The following is a 19,410-nucleotide window of genomic DNA, read 5'->3' as shown; positions in this document are numbered from 1 at the left end:
CTCCTTCAGTGTTTTTAGGCAGACCAAAGATCTTTATGTTGTTTCGCCTTTCCCTGTTTTCTAAGTCATCTATTATGTTAAGCAGCCATGTATTCTGTTTAAGCAGAAATTCTTTTTGGAATTCTTCTTTGAGTCTCCCTTCAATGTCATTTTGAGAAGTCTCTATATTTGTTATTTTTATATAGTGTTGTTCTATAGTTCCTTAAGGAGTATCAGTCTGTTTTTGAGAATTTAATTTGAGGTTTTCTAAGTCATTTTTAAAGCCATCCATCTTCAAAGATAGTTCCTGTAAGGTAGATGTCATCAATTGCAGTTCTTTTTTCAAAGCAGCATCTGGATGAGAATTCCTTGAGTTGTTCATATTCAGTGACTCAATATATCTCAAAGTTACTTTAACAGGAAATTTTTTGTATATCTCCACCAAAATTGATATTTATGTAGTTTAGTAGTTTATCTATAGATTTCTCATGTTTTAAACTTGAAAATAATAACATTTTCCTATAATATTATACTAGTTTATGGAGCTCTCAAATTTCACTGCTCTCAGTTGGCCAACTAGGCTCCACCTCCCTTTATTAACAGATTTGAAAGGAATAGTTCTGCATTCAGTCTGGATGCCAGCATAGGTAAAGTAGTGCCAATATGTCTGCCAAGAAGCAACTACGGAAATACGTAACATCACTCAGAACTTTAGACACCTCCTTTGTCAAGCTCATTGGATTTTGGGTAGTGAGGACCTGATATAGTATGTGTGAAGCCTTAATCTTCAGTAATCTGCAGGGATTCCATGGTTACAAGTTGTATACTATGATCTATGCTTACTTCAGTTGGAATGACAGATCTGGTAAACGTCTTGAAACTGGAAACAAATTCTTGCCTACTTGCTGCTAATATGCACAGAATGTCTATATCTTGCAACTATACTCTGCTACTACAAAGTGACTTTTTTGTTTAAATGTACAAGTATCTGCTGTTTTTTTTTTGGGGGGGAGGTTGCCATAGACCTTGCTGTAATGGAGTAAAGGGGCAATATGTCAAAGGGTAAGTAGACTGAACCATTCCTTCATGACTGCATCATTTAACTTTTTTATTAAATCAACACATTTTCCTATACTGCTCTTTTTTTGATAACCAGTAACTCTAGCACACCAATCTTTAGGTTCACTTACACCCTCAGCTACACCAACTGTCTGCATTTTCCCTCTGCTTTGCAGAGTATGGGTAGTAGTACCCATCTCAGTGCTGTCAAGCATATGGGATAATGTTCATCTTCAGCTTCAACTTCACTGGTGAGTGGTGACATCAATATAAATTCTGTTTATTCAGCCAATCAGACCCTACTTGGTGTCCACAGTTTACTGAGCAGAGTATTCACATTTGTACCTTCCAGTATATATATCCAAAATTCATACTTGGCTTCCACCACTCAGTCACTGTCTGGAATTTTCCTATACACTTCAGTTTACCTGTAGGGCTGTATTCTTCTATCAGCTTATTCATGTACTTGTGGACACTTGGAGATTGTTTTATATGTACCACTATTAGGTGCTTGAAAAGGGAGGCACAAGCTTTTAATTGGGCATGTTTAAATGTGTATATAGCTGGGCATCTTATGGTACTTGTCATAACTTGCCTATTGTTGTTCCTATCTTCATATGTTCCCGCACTACAGTGACATCAGTCCCAGCACCTCTCCTAAAGCTTATTTGGGTTCTACCTTTTATGAACTTGACCCACCAGTCTGATTCAATGATTGATATAGCATTCAATGAAGCCAAGAAAAAGGGATTTCTGACCACATTCCTCAGTTCTCAGTTTTATTCTCAGTAATTACTTTTTCTACCAGCCTAGTTTTACACACAACAGTGAAATGTTCCATCTTGCTGCATTTCTTACTTATTCTGCTAAATGCTGCACACTGCTCAACCCTGTATGTGAAAGGATACATCTGGAGCCCTGGATACATTTACATTCATTTGGCTTCTCATGCACACACTTAATATACTCATGCTTTTTACTGCACTTGTCATTTTCTTTTCATATTACTTGACACACCATTTGTTGAACTTTGTAATATTTTGTCTTTACTAATTCACCCTGTCTTGCAGTCCCAGTTTCTCACTTCTAAATGTAACTTTCAAGACATTTTAGAATCAGCTAGGCAAATCACTTTTCTCTCAATAATGTGTCCCTGTATTGTCTGGTGAAAGCCATCATATTCATGCAGTTCATATAAATGACTTTTGTGAAATCATATCATTTCATTGTCCTGTTTAGTTACAGGACATCATTATTCTTTCGGGAAAACTTGACTAGGCTTTGAAAGCCCCCTCCCCCCAACATCGATAGTCCAGTAGCAATCTATGAATCATAAGTGACATTTCTTTCTTTCACAAAAGGTTTATTGATCTTATTTATTACTGACTCATATGTAACCCTATGACCTTTAGAAAACTAAAATGAGTTGAAAATAGCTTCAACTTGTTGTGTCTATGGAAAAAAAAAGTGTTTATCTATATTTATTTATTATTTATTTTATTTTGCTAGTGACTGAAAGGATATGAACCTTTGCTTCCATCATGGCCAGACAAGTGACTTTACACAGCTAAATAGTTGTGGACGGCTGCATTTTGATATTTCTAATTAATTTTATGATCCTAGGTATTTCTTGCTGAAAATCAGTAATATCACTTTATTTTGAGACAAAACAGCAACTTGTCAGTAAGCAGCTTATTTTGAACTCTACAGCATTTCCCTGCATGCTTGGCATTGTTTCTGGCTCTGAATTATATCTTACCCATGTAGATTCAATTATTATAAGTGAAAAATATCCCAGTGGATTCACTCCATGGCTCTCTATCAAATTATTGTACCAGACCCTGACCTGTGGTGTTCATTTAACGGCACTAGACCAAGGATTTCAAGGTTATGATGCAAAAATAGTTCCACACAAAATGGCGGCACATTAAGTGCACAGTTACAACTGCCACATCCTCTCCAAGAATTCTTTGAGAGCTCAGCGCATTATAAGTCCTAAGAATTCTTAAAGGTACAAGTACTTTTACACATACGTACACACACACATATATATGTATATATATATATATATATATATATATATATATATATATATATATATACACACACACACACATATATATATATGTATATATATATATATATATATATATATATATATATATATATCCACACATATATATATATATATATATATATATATATATATATATATATATATATATATATATATATATATATATATATATATATATGTAAACACACACACACCCACACACACACACACACACACACACACACACACACACATATATATATATATATATATATATATATATATATATATATATATAATTATAGATAGATAGATATATGCACAGATCCCCTTTAGATGATCAAAATTTCAAAACTTAAAAACAAAAAAATATTTCTTGTACATTTTTGCAGTTGGTCAAGCCCATGTGCACCCCTGACACTCCATGCTGATTAAATATACCAACTTCGAGATCACACTACAGTAACGTTCCTGTTCTGCGCTGTACAGTGACATCCATTCATAATATTCAAAGTTTCAAAACTTTGATCATATGGCCCTCGGTCATATGATATTCGAAGTTTTGAAATTTCAATCATCTGATGCAGACACACACGTATATATATATATATATATATATATATATATATATATATTTTTTTTTTTTACAGCTCTGTCTAGCTATCTATCAATCAAGCTATCTTCCTATACATCTATATATGAAACAAAGATTTACACTAAACAGCTGATGTGCACTGTGCAGTAAGTAAGTATGTGCCTTATTAAACCAATCTGATCAGGGAATACTCCCCCCCCTGAGTCTCCCCTTCCACGTGGTCATCACTTTCTGGAAGTCTACAGCCAGGACCACTGGGAGACATGCACAAACATCTCCCATTTGTTTAAGAACCAATACATTGGAGACATATGAAGTAATTTTTTCGGTAAGGTAGAGGCAGGACAAGTATTCAAAAAGCTGTGAACTTGGATTAAGTGGAATAAACTGTTTGATAATTTAAGGAAACTTCATAGTTATCCCACAGGGTTCTGTTCATAGGACAGTCTCAATTCCACATATCTAACTCTATCTCTAGACAGTCTGTTGCTGCTATAAAATGCCACCTGTTTAAAATGTGCACCTCGGCTACTAAACATCACCTATCTTCAGTATACGGAAGGTATCAAAGACCCGTATTCAATGTCACTTGCAGAAGCTGTGAAGTAACTCACTATCCAAATCTGTTCTTACTAAAGACACACTTAATTCTTTTGGTAAAATTAGATAAACTAAACATTGTTCTCAGAGGAAAGAGAGTAAATTGATGTCCTACCATATTATAGTTAATAAGAACATAATGAGAAAAGGCAAACAGTAATTAATATCACAGTGTGCTCTTTGATGAAAAAAAGTCTTGATGGAATCACTTATTCTGTGATACAGTGGTACTTTTTATCCATATAATTTCAGTATATTTCTTGTAAATGTTTTTAGAGTAGTTTGTCTACGTGATATAAACCTGGTTGTGTCATATCCTATTGTTTATGCTCATGCACACAGTCTATAAAAATAAATAAAATGTAGATATATTAAGACATTTTGCTAACATGATTATTTTATACATTTGACTGACATGATTATTTTGTAACTTACATTAAATATGTGTATAAATATTTTCTTTACTATATAAAATCTTAGAATGCATGTAACACTTTTTTATGTCAAATATATATGCATTTTTTTTAATAGGTATCAGTTGGGACAGTGAAGGGACTGAATTTATCACGGCCTTCATGCAAAACGTTGGAACATACAATTACAATAATGTCTTCCAGCTTACTGTCACTGCTCTAAATCCGTCAACATCTGTCCATGTAATAATTTACAACACAAGTTTTGAGCTCACTCTCATACTCGAAGAATGGGAAACAAGAACTGTTCTGTTACCTTCCACTTTAGAACTCCAGGGCACTGCAGTATTTTCAGACAGAACAGTCATAATAAAATCTACCAAGCCCATCACTGTAGTGTCCATCAACTATAAACAATACACAGCTGATTCATCAACAATTTTCCCAGTGAATTCTCTTGGTTCAGAATATTATGTTTTTGCTCCTACAGGATATTCTAACATTGCTTCAGAATTTGTGATTATCAACCATAATCAAACAAATGAAATCGTTGTCACATTATCAAGCACAGTCACTTACAATGGATCATATTATCAGCCAGGAGAGAATCTAACAATTACACTGTCTGCCTTTGAAGCTGTTCAGTTACAGAGTTCTACCAGTTTAACTGGTACTAGAGTCCAGTCCAAGTATCCAGTTGCTGTTTTGTCTGGGAATGCTTGTGCCACTTACAATTCAGCCTGTGATATTGTATTTGAGCAGCTAATCCCAGTAAATGACTGGGGTAGGACCTTTCTGGTGTCTTCAATAGCTGTTGCAAACTATACAGATATTGTCTCACTTATTGCTTCACAAACAACTGACATACAATATATAATTGGAGGGACAAGTAACAACATAACTCTTCAGGAAGGGAGATACTCAGAAATTCATCTGCCTTCAAACTCTTTCTTAGCAATTGATGCTACAAAACCGATCATGGTAATGTACACCTACACAGGAGGATCTGGCAACTATTCAACAGATCCATTCATAATGAATGTCATTCCGTTTGAATCACTTTCCAGCTCCTATGTTATCAATACAGAATTTCATGTAAACAACTATGTTCGTGTGATTGCTAAAATGTCAGCACTGTTAGAAATCTTCAAAGGCAACAGTACGCACTCATTTACACCAGCATGGAATTCCATGAATGGGACCGATTATGCCTGGACAGATATTGCATTACCTTCTGTAAATGAGAGCTTTATTTTACAACATTGTTCCTCATCTTTTGCAGTCTACATCTATGGCACAGGAAGTTGGGTGGGCATTGGAACAACTGCACCAGCGATAAACAGTAAGTATACTTAATGAAATCCTTTGAATATATGTGAAATAATGAATGCATGCATTGCTTCCTGTGACAGCTTTCTATGAATGCAACACCAAGAAGGATATCCTGGGCTTATTCAATATTGCAATGATTAAAAACATCTCTCTTCATATTTTGAATGGTTGTAATACTGGTAAAATTGCATCACCAGGCAAAACAATAGGGCAAGGGTTGTTTATTTTATTTAAGGAGTCCACTCCTGTACATACTCACTTGTTGTGTCTTTCGGCTTTTACCGACCGGGGTTAGAGGTCACCACAGCAGAACTCCGGTCCGCTAATTATTGGCAGTTGATTTTTACGTGCCGAGTTGCCAGCCCTGATGCACAACCTTTAACGAAGGTACGCCCACTCACACATGTCTCCACGCAGAAGACGCTCTAGCTGAGAATCGAACCAGACAGCATCTTACTGTGAGGCGACAATACTACCGCAGCACCACCACCGTGGATACTAGTCCTGTACATACTCACTGATGATATAAAATAAAATATACAGTCTGAAGGAATACATTCCCAGCTATGCTGCAGATACACTAATTCACAACAGTCACTTCATATAGAGACAATCTGACAGAATACAGTCACAGCCATGCTGTATGTACATTGTCACAACCTTCACTTTAAATTGGAAGCAGCCTTAGTTGTACCCCCCCCCACACACACACATGCACAATTACATCCACTTCAGATGAGATTACAGTGTTACAGTGTTATTTTAGGAATATGGGACCTGATAAAGGGCATTGCAAACCCTACTTTTACCACCACAGAAAAAGCCATGGTGACTTTTAAATTGAGTAGGACTCTTAGAAAAAAACACAGTTTGCATAATGTTTTAGGTTTTCGCCTCCAAGCTATAATGTTCAATCCTGTCCTCTGCCTATGCCTGTGAAGAGTTTGCATGTTCTCATTCTATCTCTGTGGGGTTCCTCCCAATTCCCAAAGGAAAAAAAAAAAAACATGCTGGGTGTTTTCATCTGAAACTTACCCAAGAGTGGGAGTTGTGTGCAGCAGCACAGACACTAGATGGTGCCCTATAGGGGAAGAGTTGTACAAACCAACTGCTCTGAGCATCTACACTGGTGTGTAATATTCTCAAGATAGGAGAACATGGAACACAGACTGCAGGCAATGCCAGGGCTAGCCAGTTGATTGTGTAAAAATTGGCTCTATGTGATCTAGTCACATTGACTAATATCTCAGAACTTCTTATATCCATGAGAAAATGTCACCATAATCTAGCTACTCTAACATTAAAGTATTTTCTCTTATTATAAATTTTCCGGCTCCAAAAACACATTATTTCTCGTCTTCAAGTTATGACTAGCTAATATAACTTCCTAAGTAGCTGTCAGTAAAATGTTCTATGAAAATTTATATGTCCTTAGCCTATCCATCCCCCTTTATTAAACTAAAATTAACTGAGTGGAGACTAAAACCAAAAACCAAAATTCCCAGCCTAGTAATAAATGGAGTCGAGAAGTAAAAACAAAATAACTTATTGATTAAGTGCTTTTGTTTCCTCCATGGGAAACTTCATCAGAATAAGTCAGCAAACAAAAGTTGTACCTTAAAACACACTAGGAGTTATCTGATTGGTTTGACTATTAACATAATTCAAGTTAATTAATTAAATAAAATAGATTAATTGCATACATTAGATAATGTTTGTTAAAAGAGTAATATCTGTTGAAAAAGATATGTTTGAAAAAGAATAATATGCAAGAATAAATTAACATTTAACACAATACTGGGAACTTATATGGCAATTCCGTTTGAATGCCTGTGTAACTCTAGGTTTAAATGATCATTATTCCCTGGTTCCTGCATTTAAGTTAAGCGCACTTAAATACTAAAGCACTAATGTTTTATTGTTATGTTATATATGCATTTAAGTGTTAAATGTTAATTTATTCTTGAACCAATCAGATGACTCTTAGTGTGTTTGAAGGTGCAACTTTTGTTTACTGAGTTATTCTCATGAAGTTTCCTGTGGGGAAAATGAAAGCACTTGATCAATAAATTATTTTACAAACCACGTACCAACAAACCAATGACACCTTCTTCCTTTCAATAAATAGAAGTCTGTTGATTCCACAATGAAGTAGATAACAATGAATTTCACCATAAAATCTCCTAACGCCTCGGCCATAACAGCCTTTACAGAGTATAATGCAAACACTGAATGCTTCCTATTTATAACACAGTCAATTCCAATTAATCAATTACACCAATTATGCAAAGTAGAAATCTCTTAAAGCTAAAACAATCATTAAATAAAACTTTGCCAGTTACATTCTTTATTTAGCCCATTAGGCTGCATTGTGTTATATTTAATAATAAAAATTGATTCCTTTTTCCTTAATGAATGCTTAAGCACATCTTCATTGGCAAATTGTAATGAAACCTGTTCCACAACTTTCACTTTTAAACTACTTGTATTTCCTAAATGTACTCTATTAAAATGATCTGCTACAGGGCTTATAATTTTGTTATTTTTTATGTCCCTGACATGCTCTTTTATCCTTTCACTTAGGCTTCTTTTACTTTCCCCAATATAAAAACAATTGCAAGAACAATTAATAGAGTAAAATATTCCCTTAGTTATACAGGAAAAACTATCCTGTGTTTCAAACTTTTTGCCATTTATTCTCTCAAAAGTTGATACTATAAATTGACAGAACATCTGCCACAAGGACTCATGCTCAATTTTATTATATTCCGATACAAGAGATCCAAGTAAAACAAACAAAACAGAATGATAGTTTCTTCACAAGCTTTCTAACTCTATATATACTTTTTTATCAGGCAAGAGAGTAGTTTATTGTGTTGTAAAACACAGTGTATTGTCATGCATGTTAAATTCACATCCCTCCCCCCATCGGTGTGACATTCGAGCTGGTCCTGCCCTACTTAGTAGCTGTCATAATAATATAACCCTTATGTACTTAAAAACAAACAAAACAATATGATGTGGCACATCTTATTTAACCAGATTATTAATGCTGTGATTTTTCCAAGACAATTTACTACATGGCTGGAAATAAATAAACCTTAGAGCATTTGGCAATCTAAAAATGTATGTAAATAAATAAATATATGTACATATACATTTTGCATGCACAAAAAATGAATTGTACAAATCATATTCTATTTTCATAAACTATTGTTAACAAAGATCACTTTCATCCTTCTAGACTTCTTCAGGTCAGGTCTGTGTACAAAATCTCTAAAAACTATCTACAAAAATCTTATTGTATAATTAGTTAGTATTGTTATTAAACATCATTTCAAATAAAGTGGAAAAAAAGAATAAGAAAAAGAAAAATGCGTGATGATAGAAACAAAATATACACTTCAATTAAAATGATTTAACATGGTATTTAAACCCAACTGGAAGAATAAAATAAAACTAATCATGTAAACAATGTGGCAATTTTTTAAGTTCCAGTATACTTTTAAGTGAACAGTAGTAGTTTAGTCCAGGCTTCCTAAAAGAGTTCAGCTTTAATTGCCACATCAGTTCATATTTCTCCAGCATATTCAGGATGTCCCCTTCCAGATCAGCCATGTCTATGAGATCCAGGATCTGGAACTTAAAACCAGTGTGTCTTTTATGAAGAGCAATGTGTTTGGCTAGTGCATTATTTTTACATCCAGAGCGAATTTCTGACAGATGAAATGAAATCCTATGTTTAAGTTTATTTACAGTCCTGTCAACATATAATACATCACATTCATTGCACTGTGCCCTGTAAATTATGTCTGTAGTGTTACAGTCACCCCCTGCACTGGTCTTAATGATTTTCTTTAAATAAGTGTTTCTCTCATATAGTCTAGGTTTAAATTCAACAAAACTTCTAATGCTCCTGGCCTTCCTGTAAACAAAGGATGGGGCTTGATCTATGACGTTAATCAGAAAAGTGTTTCCTGTAACAGTGGCCCAGTTTTCTTTGATAACATTTTTGATACTGTGATAATCTAAAGTGTATGTCACAATGCAGCTATTTTTGCATTTGTTATTCCCTGTGGAATTTCTTAACATTCTCCTACTGGGGAGGTTGAGTGAAAGTGCTTCAGTCCTTTTCACTTCTGTAATGGGTTACAGAATGTTTTTTAACATCTGACTTTCATAACCTCTCACTAAAAAATCATTCTCTAAGTTGTTCAGGTTTCTTAAAAATGGTTCCATCTCTGTGGTAATTCTAGCTAATCTATAGACCCGAGACTTCACATTGTATTTGTTTTTTGCAGGATGCAGACTTTTACTGTGGAGTAATAAGTTAACCCTGGTTGGTATTCTGAATAGATCAGTGGTGATTCTGTTAATGTTGGTGTCCTTGGAAATCTGCATATCTAAGAAAGTGGTTGAAGTATAGCTATGGGAAGAGGTACATTTCAGGAAAGGGGTTGTTTGAGGTAAGTGATAAAATCTCCAAGCTGCAAGGTGTCACCTTCCCACACATTAAAGATATCATCAATATAACATACATAGCATGTGATATGCTGCATGTAGTCTGTGTTGTTTAACACAAAGTCCTCCTCCCACTTGCCCAAGACTATGTTGGCTATGCTGGAAATCATGGCAACCTCCATTGCTATACCAGTTTTTTTTTTTTTTGTAGTGTTTGCCATTGAAAGAAAATGAATTAAAGTCCAGTACAAGATTAATGCACTTGCTTAACTTTTGCAGTTGTGCCTGTGTACCTTGATTATGTTTCTTAAAAGACTACATAGCTGCTGTTATACAGTAATTGTGAGGGAGCACTGTGTACATGGATTCCACATCAATAGTTAATAAAATACTGTCAGCTTCCACTGTAATGTTTTTTTATTTTCCTCAAAAATGTATGACTTATTCTTTTCTGCTAGAGGTTTCAGCAAGTGATCAAAGTAAATGGCTGTGGCATCAGTAAGGGAACCTCCACTTGCTACCATGGGTCTATAAGGTGGTATTCAAAAACTCCATAAATAATTCTAAAGATTTTCAGTAATACGTTTTTCTTCCCATAATGTGGTAAGGTTAGAGTTCCATAAATCAAATGCCCTTTTTATGTCATCCATCTCTGTCATTTGGTTGTAGCTAGTGGTATATTTTATTCTTCCAGCTGGTTTTAAATACCATGTTAAATCATTTTTAATTGAAGTGTACATTTTGTTTCTATTATTATACATTTTTATTTTTCTTATTCTTTTTTCCACTTTATTCGAAATGATGTTTAATAACAATAATAGCTAATTATACAATAAGATTTTTGTAGATAGTTTATCTTTGTTAACAATAGTTTACTGAAATAAAATATGATTTGTACGAGTTTTTTTGCATGCAAAATGTATATGTACATACATTTATTTATTTATATACATTTTTAGACTGCCATATGATCTAAGTTTTTTTTTTATTTCCAGCCATGTAGTTTATTGTCTTGGAAAGAATCACAGCATTAATAATCTGGTTAAATAAGATGCGCCACATCATTTATTTTATGTACTTAAGGGTTATATTATTATAACAGCTACAAAGTAGGGTGGCACCAGCTCAAATGTCACACTGATGGGGGAAGGGGTGTGAATTTAACATGCATACAAATACACTGTGTTTTGCAGGGTTTACCTTCATGTGTGCGTTTTGCATCCGGGCAAACAGCAGATGTTCGAAAGGACATTTGCAAAGTTTGCAAACGTTGAACGCAAAATGCTTCGAATGTGCAATGAGTGAATGCACAGTGACATTCACTCATTGCATATTCTGCATTTTGGGGCGGATTGCACTATAGTGAGGAATCAAAAAATGGACCCTTTCCCCACTGTAGTGCGTTCTCGGAGTTAGTATATTTTATATATATATATATATATATATATATATATATATATATATATATATATATATATACACATATATATACATATATATATATATATATATATATATATATATATATATATATATATATATATATATATGTAGAGCACAATTTTAACTTGGAGAGTAGAGATTTGATATAATTAGTTGATACAGGTTGAAAAGAAAAGGGTTTAGAGGGGTTAGAACCAGAAGGTAGGACAGAGTGATTTGGATCATTAGCTGGGGGGGGGGTTGTATTAATCATCTTTGTTACAGTGTCAATAAAGAAGGTGTTAAAGATAGTGGCAGTGTCTTCAGGTGTACTATTTGGGTAGGGATTGGGGCTGGAAACTACAGACCCATAAGTCTCACAAGTCTTATATGTAAAGCCATGGAAAGAATTATGGAGATGATCAATAGAGATATAGTAAACCTCCAGACACTGGACCCAACCCAGTTTGGTTTCATCAAGGGCAGATCTTGCCTACTCAACCTGGTGGACTTCTCTGAGAAGGTCACCAGAGCAATGGATGAGAGCAAAATCATTCACACTTCCTACCTTGACCTGGCCAAGGCATTTGACACAATACTCTACTCAGGCATTGTTGATAAACTCAAGAGGTCAAGAGGTTAGGTACAAACCAATATGTCACCGAGTGGATAGCCAACTGGCTCACAGACAGGACCCAAGAAGTTAGAATTGGGGACTCCATCTCTACAAAGAGGCCAGTCACAAGTGGAGTCCCTCAGGAATCAGTCCTTGGACGGCTCCTTTTTGGAATTTACTTCTCAGAAGTCAAGACTAATGTCAGTGGTCTCTGGCTGACTAAATTTGCAAATGATTACAAATTAGGAGCTGTCATTGAATCTCACACTGACACAAATGTGCTCCAGGAGGGGCTGACACAGGCAAACAGCTGTTGTCAGAGTCATGGGCTAAAACTAAATGCCAAGGAATGCATACTTGTATCATTTGGGAAGTCATCTATTCCTGATATAACTATCACATTGACAACACACCCCCTTAGAGTTGACCCAGTAGTCAGGGACTTAGGGACACACATAGATAGTAATCTAGTCTTTGATCATCATGTGTCTTCAGTGGTGTGGAAATAATTTTATGCTGCCCAACTTATAAACAAAGGTATGGCATGTAAGTCCAAGGAAGTCATTGTTCCACTGTATTCAGCATTCATCAGACTTATCACTGAGTACAATGTCCCCTTTGGTATGTACCTAACCAGGCATATCAAACAACTGGAACGTCCACAGAGGCTCCTCACTAAAAGAATACAGGGCATAAGTAATATGTCCTATGCAGACTGCCTCAAGGCCCCATCCATGTATTGTGTCTCCTACAAGCTTTTGAGGGGAGATCTATGCCTGGCATACAGGGCATTGTCAGACCCCACTCTGATAGACCTCCTGCATATCTAAAAAACAAACAGTACCATTTGCATTGTTAAGCTAAAATTGTCTGCCTTACAGGGCCTGATAAATAAGGTTTTTACTGTCACACTGTTTGTAAAGCTTTTTAGCTAGTTTCACTGTGTGAAAGGTATTAACAGGAACTGTTCTCTACTTGTTAAGCACCTGTTTGTTTATTTTGATTTCTTGCCAAAGAGTGTATCATATAACTGATTTGTTTGTAGTTAAAAGCATTCTATAGAGTCTCCTTACTCCTTTATCTGTTTACAAACTTTCATTTTGTGGCTCACTGCTATTCTTCTGCTGTGATAAACATTTCTGTAGTGTTTACTGTCTAAAGGAGTGTAGGCTAGTAACTGTAGTATTGTCCCAGGTCAGATTTGCTGTCTCTGGGTCTGTTTGTTTTTGCAGTGGTTGTTCTGAGCACATGAACAGGCGATCTTGAATTAGCAGAAGTCTTTCTTTACCTTTGTGGCAGGATTGTGTTGATTGGCTGCTGGCTGGTGGGGGTTGGATGGTCTAGGGCTTGGAGTAAGCACTCATTGGTTATTTTGAGCTTTTTTTTTTTTAATTGTTTAAGGTTGTATCTTCTGGTATTTAAGCCCTAACTTTGAGAGGATTTCTGTCTATACACACTGAGCCGAATGAATGAGGGGCATTGACTACAGCTCTGATCTGAGATATATAACAATAAGTATCCTTTTTTTTTTTTTGCTTATTTTTACTAGTTATTGCTTCTAGCAATTTATATATAGCACTTTTTATTGCCTGCTGCATACTTTTTACTGTATTTTATTGATATTAACTAATCTGCATGGTTAAACTAAAACTATCTGCCTTACAGGGCCTGATAAATAAGGTTTTTACTGTCACACTGTTTGTAAAGATTTTTAGCTAGTTTCACTGTGTGAAAGGTATTAATGGGAAAATTTTCTCTATTTGTTAAACACCTATTTGTTTGTTCTGATTTCCTGCCAAGGAGTGTATCATATAGCTGATTTGTTTGCAGTTAAAAGCATTCTGTAGAGTCTCCTTTCTCCTTTATCTGTTTAAAAACTTTCATTTTATGGCTCACTGCTGTTCTTCTGCTGTGATAAATATTCCTGTAATGTTTACTGTCTAAACGAGTGTAGGCTAGTAGCTGTAGTATTGTCCCAGTTCAGATTTGCTGTCTCTGGGCCTGTTTCTTTTTGCAGTGGTTGTTCTGAGCACATGACCAGGCCATCTTGAATTAGCAGAAGCATTTCTTTACCTTTGTGGCAGGATTGTGTTTATTGGCTTCTGGTTGGTGGCGGTTGGATTGTCTAGGGCTTGGAGTAAGCACTCATTGGTCCTTTTGAACTTTTTTTTAAAAAGGTTGTTTAAGGTTGTATCTTCTGGTATTTAAGCAATAAATTTGAGAGGAATTCTGTCTATACCCACTGAGCTGAGTGAAGGAGGGGCATTGACTACAACTCTGATATGAGATCTATAACAATAAGTATCCTGTTTTTTTTTTTTTTTTTGCTTATTTGTACTAGTTATTGCTTCCAGCAATTTATATATAGCACTTTTTATTGCCTGCTGCATACTTTTACTGTACTTTATTGCTATTAACTAATCTGCATGGTTAAACTAAAATTGTCTGCCTTACAGGGCCTGATAAATACGTTTTTTACTGTCACACTGTTTGTAAACATTTTTTACTAGTTTCACTGTGTGAAAGGTATTAACGGGAAATTTTCTCTACTTGTAAGGTCCTATTTGTTTGTTCTGATTTCTTCCCAAGGAGTGTATCATATAACTGATTTGTTTGCAGTTAAAAGCATTCTGTAGAGTCTCCTAGCTCCTTGCTACTTGGTGGCTTTGCAGTTGCCCACCCCTACTGTAAATTTGATCTGGGACACTCCTCCCAGTTTAGAGTCATTAGCTCATTCTACCTAATACAGAGAGAACATTTGAGAAGGCCAACCCACTTAGTTTCCTAGCCTTGAATTATCTTCTGCTTCTTCTCTCTTCCTTTCCTTTACAAAAAAAAAACTTTGCTAGAATCTCCATGTGTTCTGCTTAGCTGTAACAAAAACAAATTACACTTGTTTCCTGCCTTTCCTGTAACTAGTCTAGTCCAGATACAGCTTTGCTATATCCAGGACTGTTTGTAAGCTTCTGAGCACCCCCCCCCCAAGCCTGTCTGTGTTGGAGGGAAGCCTGCTAGCTTATTCGTGGGAGAGTTAAGCACTAGGTAACCTATCTACCACATAAGGAGTGGCTCTGGCCCAGAAATTGTAGTTATTGGCTGTTTGGGCAGTTTTTCCATCTCTCTCTCAACTTTCTGCTTTAAAAGCCCGCACTTGCACTTGTTTCCCCTGCTTCCTGTAACTAGTCTAGTCCAGACACAGATTTGCTGTATCCAGGACTGTTTGTAAGCTCCTCAGCACCCAAGCCTTTCTGTGTTGGAGAGAAGCCTTCTAGCTTATCAGTGGGAAAGGTAACTAGGTAACCTATCTACCACATAAGGAGTGGTTCTGGCCAAGACATTGAAGTTATTGTCCTTTTGGGCAGTTTTTCCATCTCTCTCAAATTTATGCTTTAAAAGCCTGCATTTGCTCTTGTTTCCCTCCTTTCCTGTAACTAGTCTAGTCCAGATACAGATTTGCTGTATCCAGGACTGTTTGTAAGCTCCTGAGGCCCCCTTTCTGTGTTTGAGTGAAGCCTGCTATCTTATCAGTGGGAGAGGTAAGCACTGGGTAACCTATCTACCACATAAGGAATGGTTCTGGCCCAGAAATTGTAGTTATTGGTCATTTGGGCAGTTTTTCAATCTCTTGCAACTTTCTGCTTTAAAAACCCGCATTTGCACTTGTTTCCCCCATTTCCTATAACTAGTCTAGTCCAGTTACAGATTTGCTGTATCCAGGACTGTTTGCAAGCTCCTGAGCCTCCCAAGCCTTTCTGTGTTGGAGGGAAGCCTTCTAGCTTATCAGTGGGAGTGGTAAGCACTAGGTAACCTATCTACCACATAAGGAGTGGTTCTGGCCCAGAAATTTATTTATTAGCCGTTTGGGCAATTTTTCCATCTCTCTCAACTTTTGGATTTAAAAGCCCGCATTTGCACTTGTTTCTTTCCTGTAACTAGTCTAGTTCAGATACAGATTCTTAGTTTTAGCACTTGAATTTGCTTATTCATGCTCTGCACTTGTTCAAAACTTGTAAGCACTAAATAAGCTACTAATTACTATAGCACTCAATCTTCCTCATTACCTACAGGAAAACTGTTATTGTACTTACTTTCCTCACTTGCTTAGAGAAAAACAGCTCTTGTACTCACTTTCCTCACTTGTCTAGAGGAAAATATATATTTTTTTTATTTAGGATGTCCAAGGGTCAGCTCCCAGTGTTCTCTCCTGTCTATCTGATTAATCTGGGCATCTTGGGGCAATGTAGCAATTGCCTCATGTACAAAGACAATCCTCTCCTCCTACTACCCAACACGACAACCTGTGAGAGTTGCACTTATCTAGCCAAACTGGAGGTAAAGCTCTCTCCAACCAAGACTGAACTTGACAGTCAAGAGGAGAAGGTAAACACTTGCACCACACCACACTCATCACATAATCCCACTAAACCTACACCACCAAAATCCACACATATGAAACACAAAAACATTCACGGAGGCTCTCAATAATAATCTGCTCAAGCAACAGAGACCTCCAAAGCAGAAATGCAAGCAACCTCCACCCCCCAAAACAAGCCAAATGACACAGGCTCAGTGTGCCACTCAACCACAGCCCATAAGGCAAAACAACATATCCAACACACTAGTCATAGGTGACTCTATAGTCAGGCACACTGATGTCCCACTCACTAAGCTAAACAAGAAGAAGGTTACTGTCAGCCCACGCACTCAGGTCACTCCACAACAAGTACAAATATGACTCTGTCATTATCCATGTTGATGTGAATGACCTGAGACCTCCCTGGACTACATGAAAAGAGACATGGAAGAGCTCTCCGACCTTGTAGCCCAGGTAGGTATGACCCTAGCCCTGAGTAGCATCCTGCCTTCGCCCAGAATGATACCGCAGTACAAAGACAAAATTATTGACTTCAACAATTGGCTAAGCTTCTGGTGTCATTCTGAGGGGATCCAGTATCTTTCTGCCTGGGATGACATGGTCGATACACCTTGATGCTTTGTCAGAGATGGCCTGCACCTGTCAACCCGGGGATTCTGGATACTGGCTAAGGCTCCTACTGCCCCCATAGTGCCTTTTTTAGGCAAGGTTCAAATGACAAATTCACCACCATAAGAGGAACAGGCAAGCAAAAACTGAGGGTAATGCTACTCAATGCTAGAAGTTTAAATCTCAAAATGCACTCCCTTGAGGCAGTCCATAAAATGGAGAACATCGATATCTGTGCAGTGACGGAGACCTGGTTCAAGGCTCCAGAGAGCACCCCTGCATTACCAAACTATAACTCATACCACACTTTTCGGCCATCTAACCTGGACTCCGGAACTCCAAAGGCGGAGTTGTGTCCATATTCATTAAGGATATCCACACCTGCAGGCTAGTTGCTCAGCATAATGCATCCAAGGTTATCCAAGTGCAACTAACTCTGGGCAAAACTGCAATCCAAATTGTAGCTTGGAACAGATTCCCCACCATGCCCCAGGATTCCCACTCCTCTCTTCTTGATATACCGGAAAATATTAGGGTTCAACCAAACACCTCAATAATGGACAATTTCAACTATTCCACCATTATCTGGGAAAACTACTCGTGTACCACCTCCTTCACTCAATGCTTTCTGGAATTAATAAATTCCAGTGCCCTGGATCAACTTATCCACAACCCCACCAGAGGCAACAATATCTTAGACCTAGTCATTACCAACATGAGTGACTGGTGTTCTACACCTGTCGTCAACTCCTCATTGACCAGATCCGACCATAAGCTAATCACCCTAGATATCCACATCCTACCCCCACCATCATCCCCCATTAAGGAAACCACGGTAAAAAAAATTCTCCAAAGCCAACTTCATGCTTTTTAAGACAGAAGTGGCGAACTTCATGACACCTATGCAGATGGACAATGCAGTTACGACTGCTGAATCCTACACAAATGCACTCTATAAGCACTTACATGAGTGCATGGATCGTGCTTTCCCAGACAGAACCAAGACTCTATCCTCCAAAAAAAGGAAGCCAATCTGGTGGTTGCCTGCCATAAACAAACTCTAGAACAGAAGGAAGAAACTGTTGCAAAAGAGAATAAAATCCCATGAGTGCAGGAGCTCCCTGTTCAGCCTCAGTAAGAAGCTGAGATCCCTTTTAAGATCATCCAAGGCTAGCTATAAAAACAAAATCACCACTGATTCTAGGGACAACCACAAAGCATTCTATAGCTATATCAAGAATCTCAATGGCAACACCCAGATCTGCTCTGAGTTACAGCACAATGGCATGAAAATTACAGAAACAACTGATATTGCCAACATCCTGGCAGATAGGTTCAGTGCTAAGTTTAACCTCCTCTCACCCCCTAAAGGGCCAAATCTATACAGGAAGAATGCAGAGTCCTTGTAACCACAACTGCGCAGGTAAAAGCTGCACTCTCTAATGCCAAAAACAGCATCCATTGGACTGGACAACATCCCAGGCTGTGTTTTACATGAATTTCAGAAAGAACTGGCTCCCCACCTAAGCACCATGTCCAAGCATAGCCTCATATCAGGCTTGGTGCCCACTGAATGGTGCACAGCAACAGTTATCCCACTCCACAAAGGGGGAGCCACCACTGATCCCTGAAACTATCGCTCTATTAGCCTGATGAGCCTGGTCTGTAAGGTCATGGAATGTATCATCATGGAACTCATAAACAAAGACTTTAGTAACCTCCAAACTCTGGCCCCACCCAGTTCAGGTTTGTGAAAGGCAGATCATGCCTCCTGAACCTGATCAACTTCTTTGAGGCAGTCACCAAAGGTGTAGACAATGGTAAGGTAGTTTACACATCCTATCTTGACCTTACCAAGGCTTTTGACACCATCCCCCATTCTGGAATTATAGC

General features: G+C 37.1%; 1 protein-coding gene across 1 annotated transcript in view; it reads left to right on the top strand.

Annotated features, from left to right (window-relative positions):
* Window positions 1–19,410, top strand: part of LOC122795067 — a 498,483-nt gene that overhangs the window by 222,947 nt on the left and 256,126 nt on the right. The window contains exon 3 of the mRNA XM_044063642.1: window positions 4,821–6,044. Coding sequence (XP_043919577.1) covers window positions 4,821–6,044 — 1,224 coding nt within the window. The remainder of the gene's footprint in view (window positions 1–4,820; window positions 6,045–19,410) is intronic.

The sequence above is a fragment of the Protopterus annectens genome, chromosome 2.part1 (assembly GCF_019279795.1).
Source record: "Protopterus annectens isolate FY-2018-M chromosome 2.part1, PAN1.0, whole genome shotgun sequence".
In the NCBI taxonomy this organism is placed as follows: Eukaryota; Metazoa; Chordata; order Ceratodontiformes; family Protopteridae; genus Protopterus; species Protopterus annectens.
Note: the sequence above shows the minus strand (reverse complement) of the source record. Positions and strands in the feature narration are given on the sequence as shown.